General features: G+C 34.1%; 2 protein-coding genes across 7 annotated transcripts; both read right to left on the bottom strand.

Moving 5' to 3' along the window:
• Nucleotides 1–479: 479 nt before the first annotated feature.
• Nucleotides 480–14055, bottom strand: LOC106078582 (methyltransferase-like 26). 6 transcript variants are annotated; one of them, XM_056019192.1, is made up of 8 exons: nt 14037–14055; nt 9364–9432; nt 7651–7798; nt 4017–4185; nt 3823–3882; nt 3659–3726; nt 2273–2351; nt 480–850 (listed from the first exon to the last, which is right to left on the bottom strand). In XM_056019192.1, the coding sequence occupies exons 2-8, from the start codon at nt 9407–9409 to the stop codon at nt 797–799; spliced, it is 624 nt and encodes a 207-aa protein (XP_055875167.1). In that variant the 5' UTR covers nt 9410–9432; nt 14037–14055; the 3' UTR covers nt 480–796. The 6 variants fall into 6 exon arrangements, with proteins under 6 accessions (XP_055875167.1, XP_055875165.1, XP_055875164.1 ...); XM_056019190.1 differs by lacking the exon at nt 14037–14055 and adding an exon at nt 13979–14017 and having other exon boundaries at nt 9364–9433; XM_056019189.1 differs by lacking the exon at nt 14037–14055 and adding an exon at nt 13969–14016.
• A 2957-nt stretch (nt 14056–17012) lies between these two features.
• Nucleotides 17013–23821, bottom strand: LOC106078647 (perivitellin-2 67 kDa subunit-like). Its single transcript, XM_056019193.1, has 2 exons — nt 23564–23821; nt 17013–18838 (listed from the first exon to the last, which is right to left on the bottom strand). The coding sequence occupies exons 1-2, from the start codon at nt 23819–23821 to the stop codon at nt 17366–17368; spliced, it is 1731 nt and encodes a 576-aa protein (XP_055875168.1). The 3' UTR covers nt 17013–17365.
• Between the last annotated feature and the right edge of the window lie 2615 nt (nt 23822–26436).

The raw sequence follows: 26436 nt of genomic DNA on the forward strand, positions 1-26436 counted from the left end.
AACAAATTTAAAATTAGGATAACTGAAAAAAACAAAGGGTAACTTATACATGATGAAAATAAGCATTGCAAAAAAAATATAGTAACATTGTAATATTTTAATAACTTCATTATAAAAACTATATGACATTAAACAAAATTTGGCAACTTGTTTGCTTAACTCCAATGTCATGGGAGTGTAATTGACAAAAACTATACCACCACATCTATTAACATATTCTTGCAGACATTTTGACATAGCTCAAACAAATACAGATCATTCATCCTCAAACTTCAACTAACTTTAGGTTGATATTGTTTTTATTAAAATATTTAAAATATATGTTATCAGTTGGAAATATCATTCTAAGAATTAAAAAAAAAGAAAGCTAGATTAAATTGTCACACACATGAACTTTTGATTTCATTTCAAAGGATTGTGTACATTTTTTAGTAGCCCCTTTATCTACAAAAAGTCATTTTGTATTTTAATTTAAAAAAAAAAAAAGGAGCTTTTTTAAAAAAATATATTATTTTCTCCTTTTGTAAGGGTACATTTAATAGTTCAAAGCAGTAAATTAGTGTGTCTTGGACTTTGTTTTTTTCTCTTCAAATTTGCAGAAATAGCATCCAGTTTTTTCTCATCAAAGTCATTCCCAACCAACTACTTGAATGCAGGTGTAAAATATGTTAGTACCAGCAACAAATAATCTATTAGTTGTGAACCAAATAAGGTTAACACTATAACAATCATTCCTTTCTTCCTATGCAATGAAAACGCTATGTATTGTATCTAAATATATTTTATACGAATATCTTCAGCTGGTATATTTTCTAAATATCACACTCTTATTATTAGCTGGCATGTCAACCTGAAATGAACAAAATATACAGTTTGTTAATCACAATCTTACAATAAATTAAAACAAATTTCAAGATGGGAAGTTGATTTACAATGACTAGAAAAACTTTTTCCTTCTCAGATATTGAAGAAACATTAGCCAGTTACTTTTTTTTTCATACTGATTTTTTTTTCTTCTCATAAACTACCAAAAAAAACTTAACTTCAAGCAAAAGTCTAACTTGTTATTTTCACCAAATGAAAGTACTTAAGTTTCACTAAGAAAAGGTATGAAACTCAGTTATGTATTTTTGTAGGGAAGTGGTGGCTAAGTTGTAAAGAGCTTGAGTTCTGAAAACAGCTATTTCAAACTTAAAAATTTTTGGAGAAAGTAAAAGCTGTTGGTTGTTGTATCTATCATAGAAACAGATGAGCCTTATATGTACCTAGGAACACAAATTACAAAAGAGGAGCTTTATTTTTTTCCTTATTTTCCCCAACTGTCAATATTAAAACATCAACACACACTAGTATGTGCATTTTATTCATAACATAAAAGCTAATACATTTAACAAGAGGTTTCAAAAATATTCATAAGTAGTTCAAGCTCTAGGGCTACACACCCTCTGGCAAGGAATTTATTCATGAGTAGTTCAAGCTCTAGGGCTACACACCATCTGGCAAAGAATTTATTCATGAGTAGTTCCAGCTATAGGGCTACACACCATCTGGCAAAGAATTTATTCATGAGTAGTTCCAGCTATAGGGCTACACACCATCTGGCAAAGAATTTATTCATGAGTAGTTCAAGCTCTAGGGCTACACACCATCTGGCAATGAATTTATTTATAAGTAGTTCCAGCTATAGGGCTACACACCATCTGGCAAAGAATTTATTCATGAGTAGTTCAAGCTCTAGGGCTACACACCATCTGGCAATGAATTTATTTATAAGTAGTTCCAGCTATAGGGCTACACACCATCTGGCAAAGAATTTATTCATGAGTAGTTCAAGCTCTAGGGCTACACACCATCTGGCAATGAATTTATTTATAAGTAGTTCCAGCTATAGGGCTACACACCATCTGGCAAGGAATTTATTTATGAGTAGTTCCAGCTATAGAGCTACACACCATCTGGCAAGGAATTTATTTATGAGTAGTTCCAGCTATAGAGCTACACACCATCTGGCAAGGAATTTATTCATGAGTAGTACCAGCTATAGGGCTACACACCCTCTGGCAAGGAATTTGAAGATGGCTGCTCAATGAGCTTACTGCACATACATATATATGGAACAAGAGGTTTACTTTTATCTTAAATGTTTCCACTATAGAAGTTAATCAAGGTGAAATATTCAAAAGCTCAGAGCATGCAAAACAAGAGAAAATATAGGATCAAATTATAGAGAACTATATAATTAATAAATCATAATTAATAAACAAAGACATACCATTTTCTCCAATTTTAAACCATTTTCTTGAGCTAATTTCTCCAGGTCAACTATATCTCTCACTCCCCATCTTACATCTCTGAAATAGACAGCATCAAATAGAAGACATCCTCTAACATTTCAGTCAACTATATCTCTCAATCCAAACCTTAGATTGTTAAATAAAAAAGAAAATTGCCTGAAATTCCACTGTGTATAGCAATTGGACTTTCAACACAAGTCTTTCAGGGAAAGTGAAATAAAGTAAAGGTACCCCTTTGAGGGCAGATGATGTAAAGGTCATATGTTTATGAGGGTGCCATGAAGCCAGCGCAATGGCCAATCACTTTACTTTCTCTAACTAAAATCAGGTACCAATTAGAGTTGGGTGAACTCAGGGGTGCCTTTAAAATCCCAAAATTAAAAATCCCAGTCTTCAATGAGATTCAAACCCGAACCCTTTAATTCAGAAGCCAAGCCCTTTACCTCTCTGCCACCATGCCCCATCTTCCAGTGAAAGAAACAATCCAAAAGCCATGCATAGTGTAGGTGTTTTGAAACAAAAATGTAGTTTGAGATTAAAAAAAAAAAGAAAGGGGTTCCTCATGGTTCAAAGTAGTAAATCAGCCACTAGCTAATAATACATAATTACTAGGGAAAACTGGATTCACATACCATAGACAAGTAGGTAATTTTATATATCTTGGGAGTGTACTCAGTGTATCAGGTGGAACAGATGAAGACATTAAACGTTTATAAATCTAGCGCGTCAGACATTTACACAGCTAAAACCAACATAGAAATCTCCTCACATCTCAAACAAGACTAAAATAATCTTTAATGTCAAGGCAGTCCTTCTGTATGGATCTAAAACATGGAGAACAACTGAAGCAACAACAAAAAAAGTACAGACCTTCATCAACAGATGTCGAGAAATATCCTAAAAATACACTGGTACGACAAAGTAGAAAACACTGTGGGAGATGAGTGGGCAGAAAAATATAGAGGTGCAGATCTTAGAGAGGAAGTGGAGATGGATTGGTCACGCCCTGAGAAAAGATAACAACGACAGAGCTAGGCAGGTCTTAGAATGGAACTCTCAGGGAACAAGACGCAGACCAAAAACAACATGGTGACACAGTATACTAGAGGAAGCCGTGAGGACTGGGAAGAGCTGGGAAGCCATAAAAAAAAGTAGCAAGAGACCGCAGAGAGTGGCATGTTTTTACAGAGGCTCTGTGTACCATGAGGAACTCAAAGAAAAGATGATGATGATGACTAGGGAAAAATATGACTGGGCAACATTAATACAAATTATATTATTTATAAACAATTCAGTTGCTTATTCATCTAATTCATTTAAATAATAGGAAACAATCTGGTTAACTATGTTTATTGTCAACTTACTGGGATATTAAATACTCATTAAAACGAATGTTGCTCTCAGGTGTCAGAAGCCCATTAATTTTAAATGGCTGTGAAAAGATGAACCTTTTAAAAAATAATTTGTACCATAAATTTAAATGTGACTAAAATATAAATAACAAATAAATAAATAAATAATAGCTTACCCCATACATAAACAGAACTCCATCTTTCTTGAGCAAATAACCTGCTGCTTTGAAAAGACCCTGAAAGGAAATAGTGAAGAGCTCTTAGGATGTTGTCCAGATCTTCTCAAAAGATTGTAAGAGAGGAAAGAATTTGTTTTATATTTCATTTATATGCAGTGTTGCAGAGTCTTATGATGGCATTGTAAAACTACCTGAGATGTTTCCCAAGGAGATATATGAACCATATTGCTGTTGTAGATCATGTCATATGTCTCTGGCTTAAGATCCTGCAAGCTCCACTGTTCTAGTGGGGTGGTGATGTCAACTTTAATTGGTGGCAGAACATTTGTTAACTTCTTATGTTGTATGTGGGCAGAGATACTGAAATGAACCAGTTATTATCACAAGTTAGAGTGAGTTGTTTGTTTCTGCTAGCAAGAAAGAGTTATGCTACAAAACTTAGCCATCAAGGACAGTGGGCAGTGGCGTCACCAGGGAGGTGCGGTCAGCACCAGGTGACACCCATTAGGGGGGTGACACCCAAGTGGAAAAAAATGCACATTTTGAATAACTGACAATTAAAAAAAGTAAGTGTCATTGGCTAAATATTGGAATGTTATTCACAATTAATAAATAGATCTATATACATTTTTTAAAATATTTTGGCTAAACAAATTTAAATGTTTAATGAAATTCTACATATAATCCAAAATGTTGCATCATACTTTATATCAAAAGCAGATTTGAAACCTTACTTTTAGATGTATATTAGCTGCATGTATCTAAACACTGCTTTGATTTTTAACAATGTTTTAATCAAATCTGTTGAAATTGTAGCTAGAACCGTAAAATCAGGATGCCAACTAATAGTCACTGTTCAACAAATGACGACATTTTTCAAGCATATAATATTATTGAAATCTCACATGTAATTAATGTAAATTTTGTAGAATTAGAAAGCAAATGATGCCATTGAGATTTCTGAAGATGATGATGTAATTTCAGATGATGAATGTAAAAGAAACTCTAGCCAAGATGAAGGAAATGTTACAATGAATCAGTCTAATAATATAGACTTAAATATTTTAGGTGATAGTTTCTTTTTTTCATAGGCCAATTTCACAAAAGGAAAAGTACGCCAGTTGTTAAAATAATGGTTCTGATGCTTGCTATTGGGGATGATTTAGTCACTTAATATCAAGTAATTGTATGGCTTCTGTTGTTAACTATCTTCAACTTAGTCTATAGAAATGAAATACAAATTAGTAGCTTAATAAGTGGTGGAAATAAAGTTGCAGTCGGAACATCAAAAGACGCATGAAGAATAGTCATCAGAATTCGGAAAACAAGGGCATCGGCTACTTATACATTTGACAATGATGTCGATGCTATGGTTGACATAAAGAAGAAAAACAGTGGAGTATAAATTGCACAGATTTTTTCTATAAAATCAGAATATTTGACATTTCATGACCACATTAATGACGAGTCTTTATTTCTTCTTCTTCATCATCATTTTCATTTATCATGTTGGAAGGTTCAGATCAGTAATCATATATGTGAGATGAACCACGCAGTTGTTTCCAGATCAGGCAGTTCTCTGTATAGTTTTTGTTCTATAGAGGGGTTTTGGGGCCAGAGTCTTGTACGGGCCTCTTAATATAGTATGCAGCTTTATAGGGCATGGTCAGCATTCTCTGGTGATGCTCCACAAGAGCAGGTTTCGCTACTCCCGACTTTTAGCTTCTGGAACATATGTTGTCTAATTCTGTTGTTTCTGGTTGTGAGTCAAAAAATTATGCTTTGGTCATGTTGAGATAATAGGCTTACTTTTTCTTGTAATTGGGCTCTGAGCTGGTCCAATTCTCATTTATTTAGTCTTTATTGAATATAGAATTTCCATAAGATGATGGAAATTTTGTGTGAATAAAACCCATAACTGAAAGTGTATCTATAATGTTAAAAAGTGTATAAATGTTTTAGAAAACCATGTAAAAGATATATTTATAAAAGTTAAAATTATTGTAAGCACCTTTGTATTTTGTTTGACAGCACACCTGACATAGTGCACACTGATCAGATTCATAAGTTATAAGATTTAAGGGAGAAAAGAGCTGGTGAGATTGACTTAGTTACATTACTTAAAATGTCTAGAAAGGGGGGGTAGCTTGAATTTATGATATGTCGAGCTCAGGGATATAAAAAATGCAGCTTCGGTGTATGGAGCCATAAAGGAGTAGAGGAAATTTTAAGAACCAACAGAAAAGCTATTTAATAGATGTGTATAGCATTCACTTAATCTATATGGTCAACATTCTTTTCAGAAAATGCTTCTTGCCTAAAATTGTTGGTACAATGGAAATAATTTTTTCGTTCTAAAATTATAGCCTTTAGGGGTGCAGCTAAAGATCTGTTGCCAGATGTCTTTTGTTTTACTTATCTTTGGTTTATTTTTTGCGGGGAAGGTGTACTGGAAGGCCAAAGATACATAAGAGTAGGCCTACTTTTAAACTATTGACAAAGTGGTGGCTAATTAAACTTTTTCTTTACCAAAAGCATAACTCGTTGGACAATGAACAGACGACACTTTCACAAGGGGCACATTTATTAAAAATGAAATCGTTTAAGACATTAATTGTAAGTGGTTGATACGTTTTCAAGTTTGAAATCCAGGAAAGAAAGAAAAACATTGTAATTTACTTAAGGTTGCATTGATGCAAAAATTGAACTATAGATAAATTGTCATTTATAGTTGTTTAATAATCAATTAATGTAGTTAATTATAAATCATGTGTATCATGGCACAACAAACTAAAAACAAAAAGAAATATTTTTGAGGAGGGGGGGCGTGGACTTACCCTTAACTGACCGCACCAGGTGACACCCACCCTAGTGACGCCACTGATCAAGGATAGCAAAATAAGTTGGAGGGGCTAAGTGGTAGTTAAAGGTCACATTCCAAAATCTTAAATAAAATGATTAAATCTTGGACTCTTTCTAGACTTTGCTGATGCAATACATTTGGCATCAACTCAGTTTCAGGAGCTAAAAAAAAAGAATGCCATAAGTTGATCATCCCAATACCTAAGGTGCTTTCACTCCTGGTTTTTCTTGAAGTTGACTCCTGAGCCAAAAGCTCCAATTTACTGCCTTTGGCCTTTCACCTGTCAGTAGAATCAGTTTTGGCAAGCTAAATATTTTAAATCACACAAGCAGATTAGATGCTGGCCATTGTTTTGAGAACTATAAGAGTAGTATTAGTATTTTATAGACAATAAAATAATTGACAGCTTGACAAAGACAACTTTCGAAAGCACAAAAAAGTAAGTTTCAATTATTCAGGAGAAAAAGAGGAAGAATAGAAAGAGAAGGGGGGGGGGACTTTTTTTTAAAACAGTCAGAGCTACCACTGTGCACTTTTATAGTATTTGAGGGAGGGAGGGTGTCTCTAAGCAGGCATTAGTTTGTAGAGAAACAAGCCTTAAATGAGGAACAAAATTATGTTCAAGTTTACTTGGGGAGATTGGGGTTAGGGTAAGTTTTGGGTTTATAAGTATCAGAGTTAAGTTTAGGATAAGTATAAAGGTATAAAGTATAAGAATTAAAATAGAGCAAGTGTTAGATTTAGATTAGTTTAACAGAAAATGTCTCAGGCATATATCATACAAGCTTTTAATTATCTCGTACTAATTTTATTCTATTTGTCTAACCCAATTTTGAAGAATTTCTATTTTATTTGATGCTGAAAATGCATAAAAAGCTTACCTGCATAGCATCCTCTTTGAATGAGGCAGAATCAAATAAAGTAAGTAGGTAAAAGAATATGTATAGAATGGTTTCATTCACCTCTGTAGATATGCATGAGTGATATCACTAGGCTGCCAAGTAATGTCAGGTAGATGCTCTGCAAAGTGTGACACATGTTGACCAGTCCCTGAGGCTATTTCCAGAACTTTAGTAGAAGTAGCAGCAGGGAGATAACTCTTCAAGACATCTAACAACAGAATTAAATAGTAGCTACATTTAGTATTCTTTACAACATATTGGTGAGGGCAGGGTGTAATAAAGAGCCCTTGTTGGGTAGTTTATTGAAAAAACAACAGTCAAGTAGTGAATCAATCATGTATATTGATTGAGGAAAACAAATGAGATTGATCCTTGATTCAAATCCTGTTTGCTTTACTATGTTTGCAATCTTTCTGAAGTTTTAGCCATAATGGGGTGGGTTTTCTTTTTTATCACATATACAGAACTTACAAAATACACAATTTAAAGCTGCTTTTCATTGATTAAAGTTTAATCAAAATGACTGTTTAGTTCTAGCAAGGTTTCAAATGTGTATTTTTGCTTTGCATTTCTTTTTTTCCCCCTTTTTTAAAACAGATAAATAAAATAAATAAATTATGGATTTTATATAGTGCTACTTTCATGCTTATTGCATGCTCAGAGCGTTTTGGTCCAATTTCAGTTGTGGACCAGTGGGGGCAAGGGGGTATCTAGGAGAAGGTTTTTCCGTGCTGCATTCAGGCACTCAGTAAACATAACTCTGTCCGAGTCGGGTGTCGAACCTCAAACCCCATTCATAGGAAGCCAAGCCAAGCCAAGTTCAAGCGCACTTAGCCTCTCAAGCCATATTGAGGCTATACTTGTATAATGTGAAAACTAAGTAAAGCCATAACACTTTTAAATACGATTTTTACAGTATGCTTATAAAAATGATATACCTATAAGGTATTAAAACAGACAAGCACAGTACAGTTGAATCATTTATAGCAAGAGTATGATTTAAAACATTCCATAGCATACATAGCACACCATCAACAAAAAGTTTCGATTTCTTGGCATAAAACAATAGTTTCTATGGCTGTATCTTGCAATAGTTACACAATTCTTTTATAAGTCTTTTCATTAATTGAATTGTACAGTTCAAAAGGCATATATATTTTAGGCAATAAGAATAAATCTAGATTAGATAAGTAGCGCTGCATCACACAGTATCAATGTTAACTCAAGTTAACTGCATGTATGTTTGTTGTTTCTTAAGCTAAACAAGAAGATTTCTATTTCTGTCAGTTATTTAAATAATTAACAATTTTACTATGATTGCTGACATAATTGTCTTACCTAGTATAGGTTGCTTAATGATCAGTATCATATTATAGGTTGCCTTATTATCAGTATCTTAGTACTGGTTGCTTAATGATTAGTATCTTAGTACAGGTTGCATAATGATTAGTATCTTAGTACAGGTTGCTTAATGATTAGTATCTTAGTACAGGTTGCATAATGATTAGTATCTTAGTACAGGTTGCTTAATGATTAGTATCTTAGTACAGGTTGCATAATGATTAGTATCTTAGTACAGGTTGCTTAATGATTAGTATCTTAGTACAGGTTGCTTAATGATTAGTATCTTAGTACAGTTTGCTTAATGATTAGTATCTTAGTACTGGTTGCTTAATGATTAGTATCTTAGTACAGGTTGCTTAATGATTAGTATCTTAGTACAGGTTGCTTAATGATTAGTAGCTTAGTATAGGTTGTTGATTAGTATCTTACCTAGAATGGGTTGCTTATTCCTCTCAGCTGCATCAGCTACCAACATTTTTGTAAAATGTAAAACAGAATCTGAGGAACATCAAGTTCTATTGTTATCTGACTTAAGACATTTGTATTACAATTTATCACACACACACAAAATCTAGATAATTAATTCTTGTACTGTGTAGAGATAACACCAAAGGCAAACAAAATATTAACAACAAATATTTTTTTTTTTTTACTTTTATAGTAAAATAAAACCTTTAAGAAAAATAATTTAAAATTTGATTACATTAGATAAGATTGGGTTACCAGATGTCAGGCAAAAGGGGGACGTATCCATTTTTGGAGTGGGGGGGGGCGGCATATTTTCCATCAAGCAGGTATAAGCCTAAAATGTGAAAATGTCGATCTTTCTCTCTATTGTTGTTTATTCATTTATTGCTATTGCATTATGTCCATCTACCTAATTAGAAATATCATAACTTCTTGGTTTTATTCAAAACTTGCTCATAAATGCAAGAAAGATGTTGTTTTTGATAAACCCATTCTATGTGCAGGTTAAACATGTCTTTATATAGAAGACTGTTTTAAGAAAAAGAAAATTTCCTCAAGATTTTTAACTTTTATTTGCAGGAATGATGATCTACTGTAAAATCACTTGGTCTGAAAATTATGATACTTAATAGAGTCAATAGATAGTCTAGATCCTACCAATCGTACAGCTATTGCTTACTATGTTACCATGTTTTATCAAATACATTGTAATTAAGCCTAGTTTTTAAAGATTACTTTTCATTTTTTTAACATGTTCATTTGTAAGGCTTTGTCCTCCTCAGACCTAGACTCAGGGCAAGCAGGAGTCTGGTATCTTAAATTATTAGATATGAGTTACTATATAATGATAATCATAATGTATATAGATCTTATACATCTACGTCTATTATAACTCAATAACAAGTATATAGCATTTTTCAGTGTTTAGTTTGTTTGTCAAATGTTATACATGTATCAGATGTTCCTTCAGATTTGAAGATAAAATAGATCTGGATAATAATAATATAGATCTAGCTCTTTCTCTCCTAATTAACGATACCATCATTGATTTGATCTCATTAAATTAAATTAATTTCTGTTTTTATAAAATTTAATTTGTTATATAAAATAGCATGCATTCTCCTATAATTCTATACCAAAAGTAATGTTTTCTGATTACAAACAAAAATGTTATTGACGTTTAATCATGTACAAATGTGGAAAATTAAAAATTCTGTCAGAACATGGAATTTGATTCATAAGTCATAAGCCAAGTTGTTTGATTCCATACAAATTATAAATTATATTAAATTACGATTTTCTTACAAAAATTTATTTCAAACAGCCAGTATTGGACATCAATGTTAATGATCTTTTATTCTATTTGTTTGTTTGTTTTTTTTTATAGAGAATAAATGGGCAAATGTTTGGAGTGAGCTTGATACATTGAATGAAGTTAAACGCCTAGATCTAAACCTACTAGATAGATCTAGATTTATATAGAGAGAAAAACATAGAGGATTCAGCTATTTAGGCAAGAATGGCCATCCTAGATTGTACTATACTACAAAAGATCATCTATATTAGAAATTTATTAAATGAATAAACAAAAAACACAAACATTAAACACACATCTAATCATGCAAACATAAAATAAGTCTAAAAGTCAGTGTAGACAGCGTAGAAGTCACTATCCCAGTGACCTAATTTTGGTAGGCCTACAATAAGTGAGTTCATATTTTTATTTTTTGTGTTCGTTTTTATGCTTACTTTGAAAACATCTTAATGATTTCACGAGAGGGGCTATGCTTGAGGATCTTAAAATTTAGATAATAACAATATAGAATTAAAATCGGAGTTTATTGATGCTGAAATATAGAGACTGTTTGAAATAAATTTTGGTGACTGGAATCAAATAATGTGTGACAAAATGTTTGAATTAAATGAAAACACATGGCCTCTTAAAGCCTCTTTATAAATATAATAACATATATTGGTTAGGGGTACAAATATAATTTAATAAGTGGTCATCCTTATTCTCATTACACTAAGTCTAAAGAAGATTTTTATTTTTAATTCATTTTCATTTCTATATCAAACCATTATCAAATAATCATTTGTCAAAGTCAAACTGAAACTTTGAATTTTTGGCTTATACTGCTATAGACCGCATGGGCGTAGCCAGGATTTTTTTTCTCAATTTCGGCAGATGACTATTCACTGTACTTTCTTAATGGAGCCCTGCCACTGGTAGAAATGTGTAAACTCTCTTGAATACGCTCTTGGAATTAGGTGACTGTAGTTTGCTTTAGATTTTATATCGAAAAGGGAAGTTTTATTGTCAAAATCATCTGTAGGGGTTTTAAACTTAAAAATCTCTGGAGTTGTTTTTTCTTTTTTTAAAATTCAAAACCCCATTTAGCTACGGTCATAGAATTTGGTAACTGTAGTTTGCTTTAGAGTAATATATGAAGATAGAGGTTTTCCACTTCAAAACGCTTTGTAAGGGAATTTTAAACCATCTGAAGGGGTTTTAAACTTTAAAAAAAAAAATCATCTGTAGGAGAGGTGTTTAAACTCAAAACCCCCAATTTGCTTGGCTACGCTCAAAGAATTTAAGTGTGTAATTTGCTTTTTTTATATTGAAGATGTATTTTTTAGCATCAAACCCCTCTGAAGGGGAGTTTAAACTCAAAAACCCATTTTGGCAATGCTCATAGCATTTTGAGTGCGTAATTTGTTATTTATTTTTTTACATTGAAGATGCATTTTTTAGCTTCAAAATCCACTGGAGGGGAGTTTAAACTCAAAACCCCTTTAAGTACACTCATAGAATTTTGAGTGTATAATTTGCTTTGTTTTTAATATTAAAGAGGTATTTTTTACCTTCAAACCCCGCTGAAGGGGGGTTTAAACTCAAAACTGAGTCAAAACCCATTAAGCTACGCTCATAGAATTTTTAGTGTGTAATTTGCTTTTTTATATTGAAGAGGGGGTTTATCGTAAATTTTGGAGGGGGTTTTAAAATCAAAATCTTCCTTAACTGTGCTCTTGAAATTTGGAGATTGTCGTTTGCATTTTTTTTTTTGGTTTTGTTTTATATAAGAGGGGGATTTAACTGCAAAAACCCCTGGTAGGGGATTTAAACTCAAAACCCCCTGGTAGGGGGTTTGAAACTCAAAAACCCTTGGCTGTACTGGGGCAAGTGATGGTTTAGTATTAAAATCTCAACTAAAATAAGCAAAATCAAAGCAAAAAGTCAGTCACTAAAATCCGATCCCCCCCCCCCCCCCCCCCCCCCCCAGGAGGGGGATTTCATTTCAGGGGGGTTTGAACCCCAACCCCCCGGGCTACGCCCATGCTATAACTATAGAGTCTAGGTGTTTGAATAGCATATCAAAATTATTTTATTATCATATGATATACATTATACTCTACCTAGTCTTATCTTATCTTATATGATACAGACGTTACTTCAAAAAAGAAGATGATTACGTCCTACGCGTCATGCATTTAGTCATGCATGTTAACCAATGACTTAAATTCAGCCAAGTCACTGGTTTTCCTGGCTAGCTCAGGCAACCCATTCCATGCTCTAATAGCACTAGGGAAGAAGGAGTGTTTGTACAAATTTGTCCTAGCATATGGGACGAGGAATGTGCCTTTATCTTTGTGTCTTTCAGAGTATTTTATTAAATTTTGTTTTTGTATTTGAAGATTATGGTTCAGTGTTTTATGTATGATTGCTACTTTACTTTTGAGCCTTCTGTCCTGAAGGCTTTCTAAATTTAGTGATTTTACTAAAGGTGTTACTCTAGTCAAATGTGAATATTCGTTTGTTACGAATCTCACTGCTCTATTTTGTGTCTGTTCCAGTTTTTTAATGTTTTCTTGAGTTGAGGGGTCCCAAGAAAATCAGTAAAGTAGTCAGTGACTCAGACACTCAGTCTACTATCTAGATTATTCTAGATCTACTGAATACACTCGTCTACACACTACTACAGTTATGTTACAGTAGTCTACAGTCTGAGTCTACAGACTACTGTAACAGTGTAAGTTTGCAACTAATGAACTATCACTGGAATTCACGGTTGGATTGACAAATGAAATCATTAAAATTAAATTTATGCATAGTAGGGATGTTACAAAATTTTGAAAAAATTAAAAAAAAACATTAATTAATATACCATTAAAGCACATGATAAGAGCTTTCTAATGATATATACATTATTGTTGTAGGACCTACGGTTAAAAAAAATGATTTTTTTTTAACGCGTTTTGGCTTTACATTAAGGTTAATGGAACGTTGTGACAAAATGATACGAAAAAGAAAAACGCGTACATTTACGCAAGTTTTCTACTTGTGGAGATGTAGACTAACATTATATATATATAATATATCAAATTAAAGCTTAGAGTGTGCATACAATTAATAGAATATAGATTCTAGAACGGAACGCAGATCTATATACATTATAGTTATAGATTTAATTATCTTCTCGTATGAAGTAACGTATGTAATCTAAAAGATAAGATAAAGTGACTCATAATCATGATAATGATAAACTAGTGTTCCTTTTTCCCTACCGAGCCTAGTGAGGCTAGTGCAATTGTTTACATGTTTATGTAAATTTAATAAAATATATAGTATTTACCTCCCTCTTTTTGTTGCCAACTATTGTCAACTTTTTAAATATTTAAAATCCAGTTTAACTTGGGACATGGCATCTTACAACTAGAAGGGACGGGTGTAAGTTTGTGGAGCCCCGGGAAGGATTTTTTTGTGGAGGCCCCTACAATTTTTCGAAAGCTTTAAAGTTATGTAGGAAAAATACGTATAAAATATCTAAAAGCATGGTATATTTTAGAACAAAAAGAAATAGAGTTCTTGAAAATTTAATTTCACTTTCCTTTTAAATATTTAATATGCATATTTTTATTTTAAAAAGTAGATCTATATATTTTTTAGTTTGTGGAGGGTAAGGTCTTTGGTAGACGCACTGTAATAAATAAAGAGCTGTATTTACTTATTCCGAGCATGCTACAAGCGTACATTTCCTAATCACATTTTTTCCATGCGTAAAAATGCGAAAAAAAAATGTTAGAAAAGTTTCTGAACCATTGAATTTCGGATATAGCCTATGTTTGTTTCTCTATAGTGGAGGCCCTTTCTTGTGGACTCCCTTGTGCTGTAGCCCCCCTGCCCTCCCTTAAATATTTTTTTTTAATTTAAAAAATGCATATTAAATATTTTTTAAAAAGGAAAGTTACACTAAATTGATAAAAACCCTATTTTTATCTTCTAAAATATAGCATGCCATAAGATGATCTCTATTATGGCTTTCGAAAAAGTGTAGGGGTCTCTACATAGGCCTACTTAAATCCGACCCTGGTTCTCATGTGCAAAAATGACAGGCTTTTTCAATCTGTTTGTTTGCAACAATTGTAGGCCTGGCAATAATTATTACTATTTATTTTTTTTTTGGTGAGCTTAAAGGTGGTAGACATAACAGAGGTGCCCCACGGAAACGCTTCAAAGACCAGCTTAGGCGCCAACTTGTCTTAGCTGACATAGAAGAGAGACCCTGGTTGCATGCGGCCTCAGAACGAGACAGCTGGCGGTCACTCACAGAGGCCGCGGGGTACACATTTGAGACCAAAAGAAAATCCGCTGCCGAGGACAGACGCAGACGGAGGAAAGAAAATCTTAATCAACCACCGCTGGAAAATGGTTATGCTTGCCCTGGATGTGGCAAAATATGTAGGTCGCAGCTGGGGCTGCGTAGCCATGGGAAATACTGCATTCCTTATTAATCTTCGGACTCGAAGAGAAGCCTTATTATTATTAGGTATATTATTCATCAATCGAGTAGCCTATATTACTTGTGTCATCTGCTTGAAATGCACAAACTCTTAGCAGAAACATAACTGCAGTGCTACATCTAATCTAGATTTATTCTTTTTGACAACCTCTTCTTGAACTGGTGTTCGTACTCAAAACATCCTAAGATCTGATATGTGTTTTTTATTATGTATTTTCGGGCATAAGCTTAACTTGATAGAGCGCCGTTTTTTTTTTTTTTTGTTTTTTTTTTTGCTGATCAACGCGCAAGTTAACATTGTGTTTATGTGAATGTGTTTGTTGTTAGTTTGTGGAATTATTCCCCTTAGCAAGAGCGTCCATATTGTATTGTTGTGTGTCTGATGTATCCAACACCAAGTGTTAGATTCGTTCATTTTTTTTTTTCAGCACAGTCGGAAAAAATGTCTTGCACGGAGTATTATGTTTCTGTTAAAGATATATGGCTACAACTGGGGAAAGTCGCTGTGTCTGAGAAATAAAAAACTTAATTTCGTAGAGTTTTAAAGGATTGGATTTCCTGACACGTTACATCAATTACAGTATGAGACTAGATTCTTAAAGTTTACTTCTTTTTTTTTTGTTTTTGTGCTCCTTTTTATATTAAGTTTGTCTTTGTCCTCCTCTGTGTTTGTATATAGCTCTTCCTTTGTGGTATAAGATGAGCACATTTCTCATTTCCTATGAACACGAAGATGTTCATATCTCGACTTAAAAAGCCGACCGCATACGTGGCATGGGTTGAGTAGGTTTGGTCAATTGAAGATAGGCCTGCTGCTTCTTCTCAGGTTTTTTGTTGGCTCTGCGATCTTTCAAGCTGGCCACTCTCCTTGCTTCGTATCTCGTGACTCGTGACCCCCCCCCCGGGAAGGCGATTGTCTTGCATGCGGACTACGTGTCTCGCCCATCGAAATCGGGATTTTTTTTACTGTGGCATGGATACTGATTATATTTGACAATTGTTGGATTTCAGTAACTGGTATGTGGCCAGACCAACGCACCTTATGACTTTTTCTTAGCGTAGGTGGAAGAATTTAAGCTTTTTGATGTGACGGGAATATAAGGTTCGGGGCTCTGGTGCGTATAAAAGTGAAGAAAGCACTACAACACCGTAGACTTTCAGTTTTGTGGATATGCTGAGTCTTCTCTGTTGCCTCACTTGTCCTTGAAGTCTGCCAAAAGCAGCACTGGCACGTCCAACACGGAAGTCTATTTCGTCATCTAGCTTTGCATTTGCTGATATGGTGCTTTCCGCCTCTACGTGTCCAGGTGTCTGGTAACTAGAGGTAACACTACATCCGGCTACTGTAGGCCCTACTTCTTATCTTTTGCCTTATAACCAGGTGCAATTTATTCTCAATATTGATATTCTTAAAAATTATTAGGTCTGTTTGATGTACTAATGATTACAATTAGCTCTTTTCGATATTTTGACACTTAATAATCCGACATAAACTCGTGTAGTTAATGCATCTTTAATAGGCCTTTTCATATTTTTAGAATGTAATCTAGTTATATTTAGTAAAGTGATTACAAGCACTTTTAGTAATTTTAGTAATGTCTAGGCCTATATGTATATGTCTATATGCAGAAAATGTTAAGCAGATCTTATGCAACATTTAAGAAATGACTTTTGTTTGTTTTTATAATTTAAATTGTTGATATTATAATTTTTATTTAATAATTTTATGGACAAAAGCACCACTCTTTAAAAAAAGTCTCCTCATTTAGATTCTCTATTTCTGGCTACAAGTTTTTTTTTTTCAACGTTTGAAGTAAAAAAAAAAGACTGCAAATGAAATAGAAATCGATATCAAACATAGAAAGCTGGTGTCCAGTCGCAGATTTAAAGTTAGAATGAAAGTTTTTACAAAAAAAAGCATATATTCCAAAATACTGACATGTAAACGCCAAAAAACCAGTAACTGATGCTAATGTATTTTCCTGATAATCATGCGATTGAACACATTTTTAAAAATAATTAATTAGTGTATAAATACTGAAAACCTTAATTGTATTTTTTAAAAGACAAAAATTCAAAAGAACAACAATATTTTCCCCATCAGTTTTACCAGAATTTCTTTATAGAATGATAAAGTTGTAAGTAGACCACAAACCAAGCAATCATTGAAACATGAGTTTAAGTCCCCAGCTCATTCTACATCCGCCAACTTGGTCGTCTGTGTCATCCATAAATTTTTCTGTCCACTGATTGGCTACAGCGCATAACCGCCTAGAAGATGCATGTCCACACTGTCCCGCAGTACCATCTGGATACCAAAAAAAGCAAAGATTGACTAGCTTCATCCAGAGCGGTACCGAGTCTGGCACGACTAATTTCCAAGACATGATGCAGCCTCCTTTGCGATCGTCTGTATCATCTAAGTACTTTAATGTGAAATTGTTTATGCCAGAGCAGAGCAAATTATCCGCTCCACCGCCGCAGAAACTTTTGTCACCTTCCCACCTGTAGCAGATTTGGACATCCTCGAACCAAGAAGGATAACCATTGGAGTGAATGCCCCACTGCATCCAGCAGCCGCCTGCCCTGTCGTCCGTGTTGTCCTGGTAGAAAGGGGTCATGCTGTTTGGCGTTGCGCACAGAAGGCTATCGGCGCCCCCTCCACATTGAGTCCCAATGTGCGTAGCCCACCATTTGAAGCACAGTTTGGTGTTCATGGTAAACCAAGTGGGCGCCGTAATCTCGTTTTGGATGTCACCACTTAACGTTTCCACGTCTTCTAAATCAAGAACCGGAACACTTTTCATTTTAATAACCCTCGCTTCAAGACCATTCAAAACAGGATCGTTAGCCTTTGACCTCGCGGAAGCAACTATTCTTTCCAGCTCTCCTAGATAGCTTCTTAGAACATAATTTTCAACAGCTCTTTCCATGCTCTGTTTCTTGGTCTCATCTGAAATCAAATCACTTATAGGTTTAAGTTCACCAGAGAAAAGCCAAGGGTCGAGGTCCACTGTAGTTTGCCATTCTGACACGCCATTTTGCGCCAAGAGATTAGTGTTTCCTCCATAGTAACGAACAATGTGCGTGGAGGCATTAGTGAAGTTCTGGTCCACTCTCTGACTGCTGCTCCCAAAACTTCCGGTTACCGACATAACGTTTAAAAATGAAGCTTTGGCGTTTGATTCAACTTCTCGATCGGATCTTGAGTAAAAGTAGTCCGACCTGGTTTCTATAACGTCGCGGATGAAGCCGCCGAAATTTCCTCTGGTGAAGTAATGTGTCCCAAAATTAGTGATAAATCGATTATATCCACTGGGGTTCGCTTCAAACGTTCCGGTTAGGAAATTGTCGACGAACTTTTGGGCGTAGACGTCCATACCAACCACCCAGCTGGGCTTGAATTCAGCTTTCAGTGCAGATTCAAAAGTGCCCAGGTCTGAAATGTACCTTGAGGAGTTACTGATGGTGTTTTGCATTTTTTTGAAGGAATTACTTGAAGAGAAAGCGAATTTCCAAAGTGTCCCGCTTAAACCGACTTCTGCAGACAATGACTTCCGGACGTCGTCATATGACTTGTAGAGGTGTACGTCAGCACTGAGCCAGCCTCCTGGGTGTGAGGATAAGTGCCAGATCTGAGAATGAGGGGGGGGGGGAGAAAGGAAACACAAAAATTAAAAGATATTTATATTCTCTCTCTCTCTCTCTCTCTCTCTCTCTCTCAATCAATCAATCTTTTTCGTTTCTTTCTCTAGATCTCTTTTTAATTATGTCTATGGGTAGGGAGGCAGTTTATATAAATCTGATCTCTATCTATGGCAAACGGTTAACTGGCCAGCACAACGACCAACCGGATTTAATTCCAAGCTTGTCAGGTACCTATTTGGGGGAACTCAAGAACATCCTAAAAATCCCGAATTCAAAATTCCGGTCTTCATCGAGATTCGAACTCAATAACCTAGGGTCGGAAGCCAAGCACCACCTTTCTTTATGTCCCCAGACATAAATCACAAATCTTTATTTTTTTAGACGTGTCTTGTTTAAAAACAATTTAGAAAATCTTCCATCGATTTGTATTTTTTTTTCTAACAAAAAAAAGTGTGATTGTCATTTTGTCAAAACGTGTTTTTCATTTTTATACACACCACCTATAAATAATAAACATAGGCCTACTGTCAAGGCGCTTTAAAAATTATGAGTCAAATAGACTGGTAAAATTATAAGACTTAAAATAATAAACATACATAATAATGAAACTAATAGACCGAAAAGATAAATGAGACTAATAGTTTAAAATATGTAGGCTACGCTGTATACATGTTAATTATTGGTAAGGAGAATTAGAATTGAAATCGGAGTTTAGTGACTGATTTTTAGCGGCCCCCGTAAGGGGAAAAAGCCGCTATTAGGTTTGTGCAAAATGTCCGTCTGTTCGTCTGTCTGTCTGTCCGTCTGTCACACTCAGATCTCAAAAACTAGAAGAGATGAAAAATATTATTTCATCATTAAATGCGGCTTGAAAAGTTTAGGTGCAACGGCTACTTTTGGTTTTCTAAAAGCAAACCGTTTAATTTATAAAATTAATTATGCAAGCGATTTTTTCATAAAAATACACCAATTCTAAAACAATTACGTAAATGTAAGGGAGACAATGTTACAATATGCTAACAAAGATCGACAATTTTTGTGTATTTTCATTATCACTAAGTCAAATATATTTTAAAAATGAACAGGAAATGTTTACAACAAATAAAAATAATAGTTAAAGATGTTTTTTCTGGTCAACTAGCTGCTAAAATTAAAAGAAAACATTTCTGTTTGTTTATAAAGGCTAATAATGCACTTTGTATGTAAATATCAGGCACACTTTTTTTAAATGGACTTTTTATGCTTCGATTTTCGTGCAGTAGCGTAACGTCGCAACATGACCGGGTGCTAAACCAATTCCTTAAACCTTTTTAAAAAATCAGATTTTATTTATTTTTTGTTTAGTGCCCCCATCCGAATAAAAGAAGCTTATTTTTGTGCGTTTTGTCTGTTGGTCGGTCTGTCCGTCACGATTAGATTAAAAAAACTAGAACTCTAAAAGCTATTGAAAATCTGATTTACCCTTTAATGTTCCTCCCGTAACATCTCAATTAGTTTTAAGTATCTAAAATTGATTGTTCCGGATTTTTTTGTGCAAAACTAATCAACGCCAACAAATGTTTGTTTGCTCTACTAACTTATATTACATTCAATTTCCATGCTTAAACGTTGCAAAAAACACAATATCAATAATATGTTGTTCCGTTTTTTATGTAAATAGCATATTAATGCTAAATCAAAATCTCTATACTGACTTATATTTCATTAAGTGTAAAAATGTTCCGGATATTGTTTTATAAAACATGAATTATGCCTAATTATTGTTTGAAATCGCATAATTTACTAATATTACACTTATATTATTTGACAATGCGTTACTATAATTTGGTTATTAATATCAAATTGTTCCGTATTTTCATCCTTAAACAAATTTTTAAAATATCGACAATAGGTTGTTCAGGGCTTTAAAAAAAAGTAATTTACTAGAATTGATTACTGAAAATTACTTTTTAGACATTTAATTTTCTTGCTGAAACATAACATAGAAGTTTTGTAATCGATAAAGAATGTTCCGAATTTTGTTTCTTACAAATCGTCGCCAGAAATTTCCGAATTTATTTAAAAATCTACTAACGCCAAATAATTGTTTGAACTCCCTCTTCTAATTAATAAACAAATAATCTTCTCATTTACGAAATAATGTTTTTACGGATTTTTATGAAAAATATTTTAACTCACTTCTCTCTTACAGTACATTTAACTTTCTACCTAAAACATTAAAAAATCTAATTATCGTTAATATTATGTTCCGATTTTTAAGGAAAACAGAATCCAAACACCAAAGTAAGGTATGAAAATCTCTCCACGTGGCTGTAGTACCTCTAATTTTTATACGAGACCATCCAAAAAATTTAATTAACGGTATTACATTTATCTGAAATTCTCTTTTTCTTTTATTATTTATACAAACATTCGGAACAATCTATTATATAAACTTTTCAATTGTGTTCATACCTAAAAATTATTGCGATGTTTTGAAACGTAAAATAAAGGTTAATCAATTTTTAATAACTTTTAGTTGTTGTTTTTTTTTATATCAAGATGACGGAAAGACCGACTGACAGACAAAACGCAAAAACAATGCGGCTTTGATCCTCTTTAAATAAATTCTATTAGAACTCAGTGCATCAATGTCTATGAACCCTCGTTAAATATCTCGTGTAATTAAAGACATTTTTTTATGGTACCGGTACTAGCCTATTGTGAGGTAATGGAATTTTTTTTCTTTGACGTCATATGAATGGACTCTTTAAATGTAATGCTAAAAGAACGCACTCTGTGCACCAATGTCTATTAACCCTCGAAAAATTGCTCGTATTGATGAAAACATATTTTAGTCTAACTAAGCCGTGTGACGTAGTGTTTTTTTTCCCTTTGACGTCATATGGAATGGATTCTTTAAATGAAATGCTAAAAGAACGCACTCGGTGCACCAATGTCTATAAACACTCGATAAATGGCTCGTATTGATGAAGGTGATTTTTATTCTAGCTAGGCCGTGTGACGTAGTGTTGTTTTTTCCTTTGACGTCATATGGAATAAATTCTTTAAAAGAAATGCTTAAAGAACGCACTCGGTGCACTAAAGTCTATGAACACTCGATAAACGGCTCGTATTGATGAAGGCGATTTTTAATCTAGCTAGGCCGTGTGACGTAGTGTTTTTTTTTCCTTTGACGTCATATGGAATGAATTCTTTAAAAGAAATGCTTAAAGAAACACTCGGTGCACCAAAGTCTATGAACACTCGATAAATGGCTCGTATTGATGAAGGCGATTTTTAGTCTAGCTAGGCCGTGTGACGTAGTGTTTTTTTTTCCCTCTGACGTTATATGGAATTAATTCTTCAAATGAAATGAAAAAAAAACTCGCTATAGTAATGTTTATTAAGCCTCGTTATGTGACTCGCGTTTAAAAAAGGAATGATATCTTGATTTAGATCTAATCTAGATTTTTTAAACTAGATCTAGATTTTTATTACAGTATATCTAGATCTGGATTTATATTCTAATTAAAATTATTTTAAAGTCTAGATCTAGAATTTCTAGATCTAGTAGATCTAGTTTAGACTAAAATAGACTAGATTAAGATGTAGAATTTCAATTTCTAAACTTAAAGTGTAAAAAAAAAGTGTAGATTTTCATTTCCAAACGTTTTGATCAATATTGCAATGTTATAATAAACTAAAACTAATCTACTATTTTTTATTTAATTTAAATTTAAATTTACGGCAAATGAATCTTTGAAACATTATTACTTTTGACCATCAGAATTAAATTACCTCTTGAATATTATTTGCGAATATGCAGATCCGACAGGGATCCGACTTCGACGGGAGCCGCCTCTGAGTTTGTGTAACACAAACTCTCTTTGTAATCTTGTTTTTGCTTTGCCTTTGTTTATTTTAGGTGAGATTTTAATACTTAACCATCACTTGCCCCAGCACAGACAAGGGGGTGTTGAGTTTAAACCCCCTAGCAGGGGGCTTTGCAGTTAAATCCCCCTCTTCTATACAACAAAATATAAAAAAATGCAAACGACAATTCCAAAATTCCAAGAGCACAGCTAAGGAAGATTTTGATTTTAAACCCTCCACCGAAATTTAGGATAAAACCCCTTCTTCAATATAAAAAAAGAAAATTACACACTCAAAATTCTATGAGCGTAGCCAAAGGGGTTTTGAGTTTAAACCCCCCTTCAGCGGGGTTTGAAGCTAAAAATTATCATCATCATCGTTCCTTTGAGTTCCTCATGGAACATAGGGCCCCAGTAAAAACACGCCACTCTCTACGGTCTCTTGCTAGTTGTTTGATGGTTTCCCAGCTCTTTCCCGTCCTCTCGGCTTCCTCTAGTATATATAAAAAATTTTGGCGGGGGGTGGGGGGGGGAGGAGAAAAGATTCCCACCCACCTCACACATCGAAAAAAATCCTGGCTACGCCCATGCCGTGAAGTATTGTTTATTATTTACATTAAATTCATCTATGTCTTTATGTTTTATATGTTTTGTGTATTTAGGCTCTCTACTGTCACAAAAAGAAAATATACGATCCGGTAACTGGTACATTGAAGTATTTATGTTTTTATCTGTATTTACTGCATCTTTAATATGGTGCGCAAAGGTGCACTCGTTCAAGTACCTGATCGGGTAACTGGTACACTGGAATATGTGTGTTTTACAATTAGACTATTTACTGCCATAAGAAGACTATACCTGATCAGGTAACTGGTATTCTTTTCCCTCAGGCGTCTTCCAAGTCCTCGTCTCATCACATGTAAAGTTTAAAACTGGGCTCATGAAACCATCGTTCCCAGAATCCTCGAGAGGGACAAGGTCAAGCCTTGTGATGTCCACGCCTCTGACCATCTTATGTATCCCAGGAGGTGGATTGGTGCACTGTTTGGCGGTCGCAAACTTGATTAGAAAAGAAAACACCATCCAACAGGTTGCTGTAACGCGAGGGTCTAGCATATTTAATTTTAAAAAAACAAACAAATCTGCAAAATTCAGAAAAAGATAGTCAATACGTGTCAGTTCATTAAATCACAAGACGACTATATTTAATAATTGCTATTTGTGTGAAGCACTTTCGGAACCTGAGCCAACTAGCCTGTTTGTATAATCCATGAAGATATTGGTTTATTGTAAGTACTCGTTTATTTGTAAGTAACCTAGCCATGGTAAATCGATGTCGCAATATATAATTATTATTATTCTATTAACAAAATAAAATAAATTGTTCTTTGCTCTTTGAAACTTTTTTTTCCTTTTGCTAAAAAGAGATTATCTTAGTTCTGTGGTTTCTTTTTAGCGGCCCCAGAAATGGAAAAGGCCGCTATTAGTTTCATAGATCCTACTACGGTTAGATCTCAATAATAAAAAGATATTATGATATTTTAGATGTTACAAAGTTCTGGTGCAACGACTAATTTTTTTATTTTCTAGAAGCAAACCGAATTTTAAAAGTTAATTATGCAAGCATTTTCTTTTCATAAAAATAAGCCATTTTTTACAACTATTTACTGTTAATAATAATAAACTAGATTACAAAGACAGTTTGTGTGGAAACACAAACTCAAAATCGGCCCCCGAAGTGGTCCACCCAGGCAGGCTTCAATATTTTCAGAAAGAACATCCAAATGAAATTATATCAAAGACAAATGAGAGATAAGAATGGAGAAAGAAGGTTGACAGATCTTGTGTAGTGCCCCAACGGTACAGCAGATCAAAGGATAGGTGCAAGTGAATGCAAAGTTAGATGTGAACCTGGCCTAACTAGTTCCCCTTTCAGACCTTGTGGTCTATAGGGCAGATGATGTAAAGTACATCTGTTTTTGTGGCCTACGGTTAACGAGGGTGTCATGTAGCCAGCACAACGACCAACCGCCTTTACTTTTCCCCAACTAATATCAGGTACCCATTGGAGCTGGGTGGACTCAGAGGCGCCTAGGGATTCCGAAGTTGAAAATCCCAGTCTTCACCAGGATTCGAACCCGGGGCCCCCGGTTCAGAAGCCAAGTGCTTTACCGCACAGCTACCGCGCCTCTCCTAGCCTAACTGAAGTCTTATAATTGATGTAATTGTTTATGAAAAAAAAAAAGAAAATTCGCAATAAAGAAGTTCACGAAAATGAAGTTTACAAGATTACTATTCGTTTTAATTTAGGTCTAACTTATAATGCATACTAATTAGCTTTTTCTCTTTAAAAAACTGCTTGCATAACTGATTTTAAAAATTAGATTTTTCGCTTTCAGAAAAAAAGAAGTAGCCGTTGCATCAGAACTTTGAATGGTCTAAACTATTGTGATGTCGGATTTTCAATATCTTTTCTAGTTTACAAGATCTAAACGGGACGGACGGACAGACGGTCAGACGGACAGACATTTCGCACAAAACTAATAGCGTCTTTTCCACTTTCGGGGGCCGCTAAAAATAATAATAAAAACAAGACAAGAGAAAACTATTTATGCAAACGGATTTGTCGATTTCTAAAAAAAAAAATGTTTTAAAAAATATTTCTATGTCTAAATGAAATGTTTCCTGCTATATAAGCTTCTTACATTGAGAATGTTTACTATTTGTAGTAAAAGAGAAAGAATGTATATAGTTTGTATATAAATCGAATATAATTTAAAACAATATTTAATAAGCAGTGTTTCAGTGGACATGCCTACGCAACGTTTGTCTTCGAGTCCGAAGATTAATAAGGAGTATTTCACGTGGCTACGCAACCCCAGCCGCGACCTACATATTTTGCCACATTAATACTTTCCGGCGGTGGTCGATTTAGACATAGAGTCTCTTTTCGCCGAAAAAAGGAAATAACTTCTACATTCTTGAAAGGTATAGTTGCAATTGCAGAGCTCTTTTCTTTAAATAATTTTTTGTTTAAAAAAAAGATTTTTAAAAAATATTTTGCTTGTTTATCTTTATTATTATTGATCGGGTGAATGTTTGAACTGTGCGTACATCATTGTCTCACCATGTAAGTGTGTGTGTGTGTGTGTGTGTGTGTGTTGAGGAGTAGGAAACGGGATGACAAGTTCAACGGCACAACAAAAGTATGCCTAATAGGCCTTTAGATTATATTACGTGATTACGAATAGTCAGAATAATTGATTTGCAAACAAAAGCAAAAAGCTATACTAAATCGTCACATTTATCAGATCACAAAGTCACTTAAAAGCCGAGATTACGTTTATGTATAGATATAAATTCTTTACTTTGCCTCCGATTTGTAAAAAGTAAAAAAAAATAAAAAATACGTTAGTTATTTTTAAAAATACAAAAGCCCCAACACAAGTCTTGTTCAAACCGTCGCTTGTGGCAGTTAAAGAGTTAAATGAAAAAAAAAAAACATATTGAAACATTGATTATTACTTCTGAGTATGTTTGGTAAGGGTTGGGAAAGATATAAGAGCTTATTAATACAAACACACAATGGTTGTTCTGGAATGTCATCTTGAGGTCCCGGGTTCAAACCTCTATCCCCCGCCGTCCTGTGGTAGATTTAGACTAAATTGTAATATCTTCAATGCTGAAGGAATATCTGAGACCTGTCAAATGAACACCAACAACACCAGCGT

The sequence above is a fragment of the Biomphalaria glabrata genome, chromosome 2 (assembly GCF_947242115.1).
Source record: "Biomphalaria glabrata chromosome 2, xgBioGlab47.1, whole genome shotgun sequence".
NCBI classification, from domain to species: domain Eukaryota; kingdom Metazoa; phylum Mollusca; class Gastropoda; family Planorbidae; genus Biomphalaria; species Biomphalaria glabrata.

What these genes read in the sequence shown, in the direction of transcription:
- LOC106078582 (XM_056019187.1), bottom strand. An exon ending in CTCCTTGGGAAACATCTCAG is followed by an intron (nt 3,883 to 4,016) that starts GTAGTTTTACAA and finishes ATTTCCTTTCAG; the next exon opens with GGTCTTTTCAAAGCAGCAGG. An exon ending in GAGTTCTGTTTATGTATGGG is followed by an intron (nt 3,727 to 3,822) that starts GTAAGCTATTAT and finishes ATCTTTTCACAG; the next exon opens with CCATTTAAAATTAATGGGCT.
- LOC106078647 (XM_056019193.1), bottom strand. Translation starts at nt 23,821, where the DNA reads ATGCTAGACCCTCGCGTTACAGCAACCTGTTGGATGGTGTTTTCTTTT. An exon ending in AATACCAGTTACCTGATCAG is followed by an intron (nt 18,839 to 23,563) that starts GTATAGTCTTCT and finishes CCTCATTCTCAG; the next exon opens with ATCTGGCACTTATCCTCACA.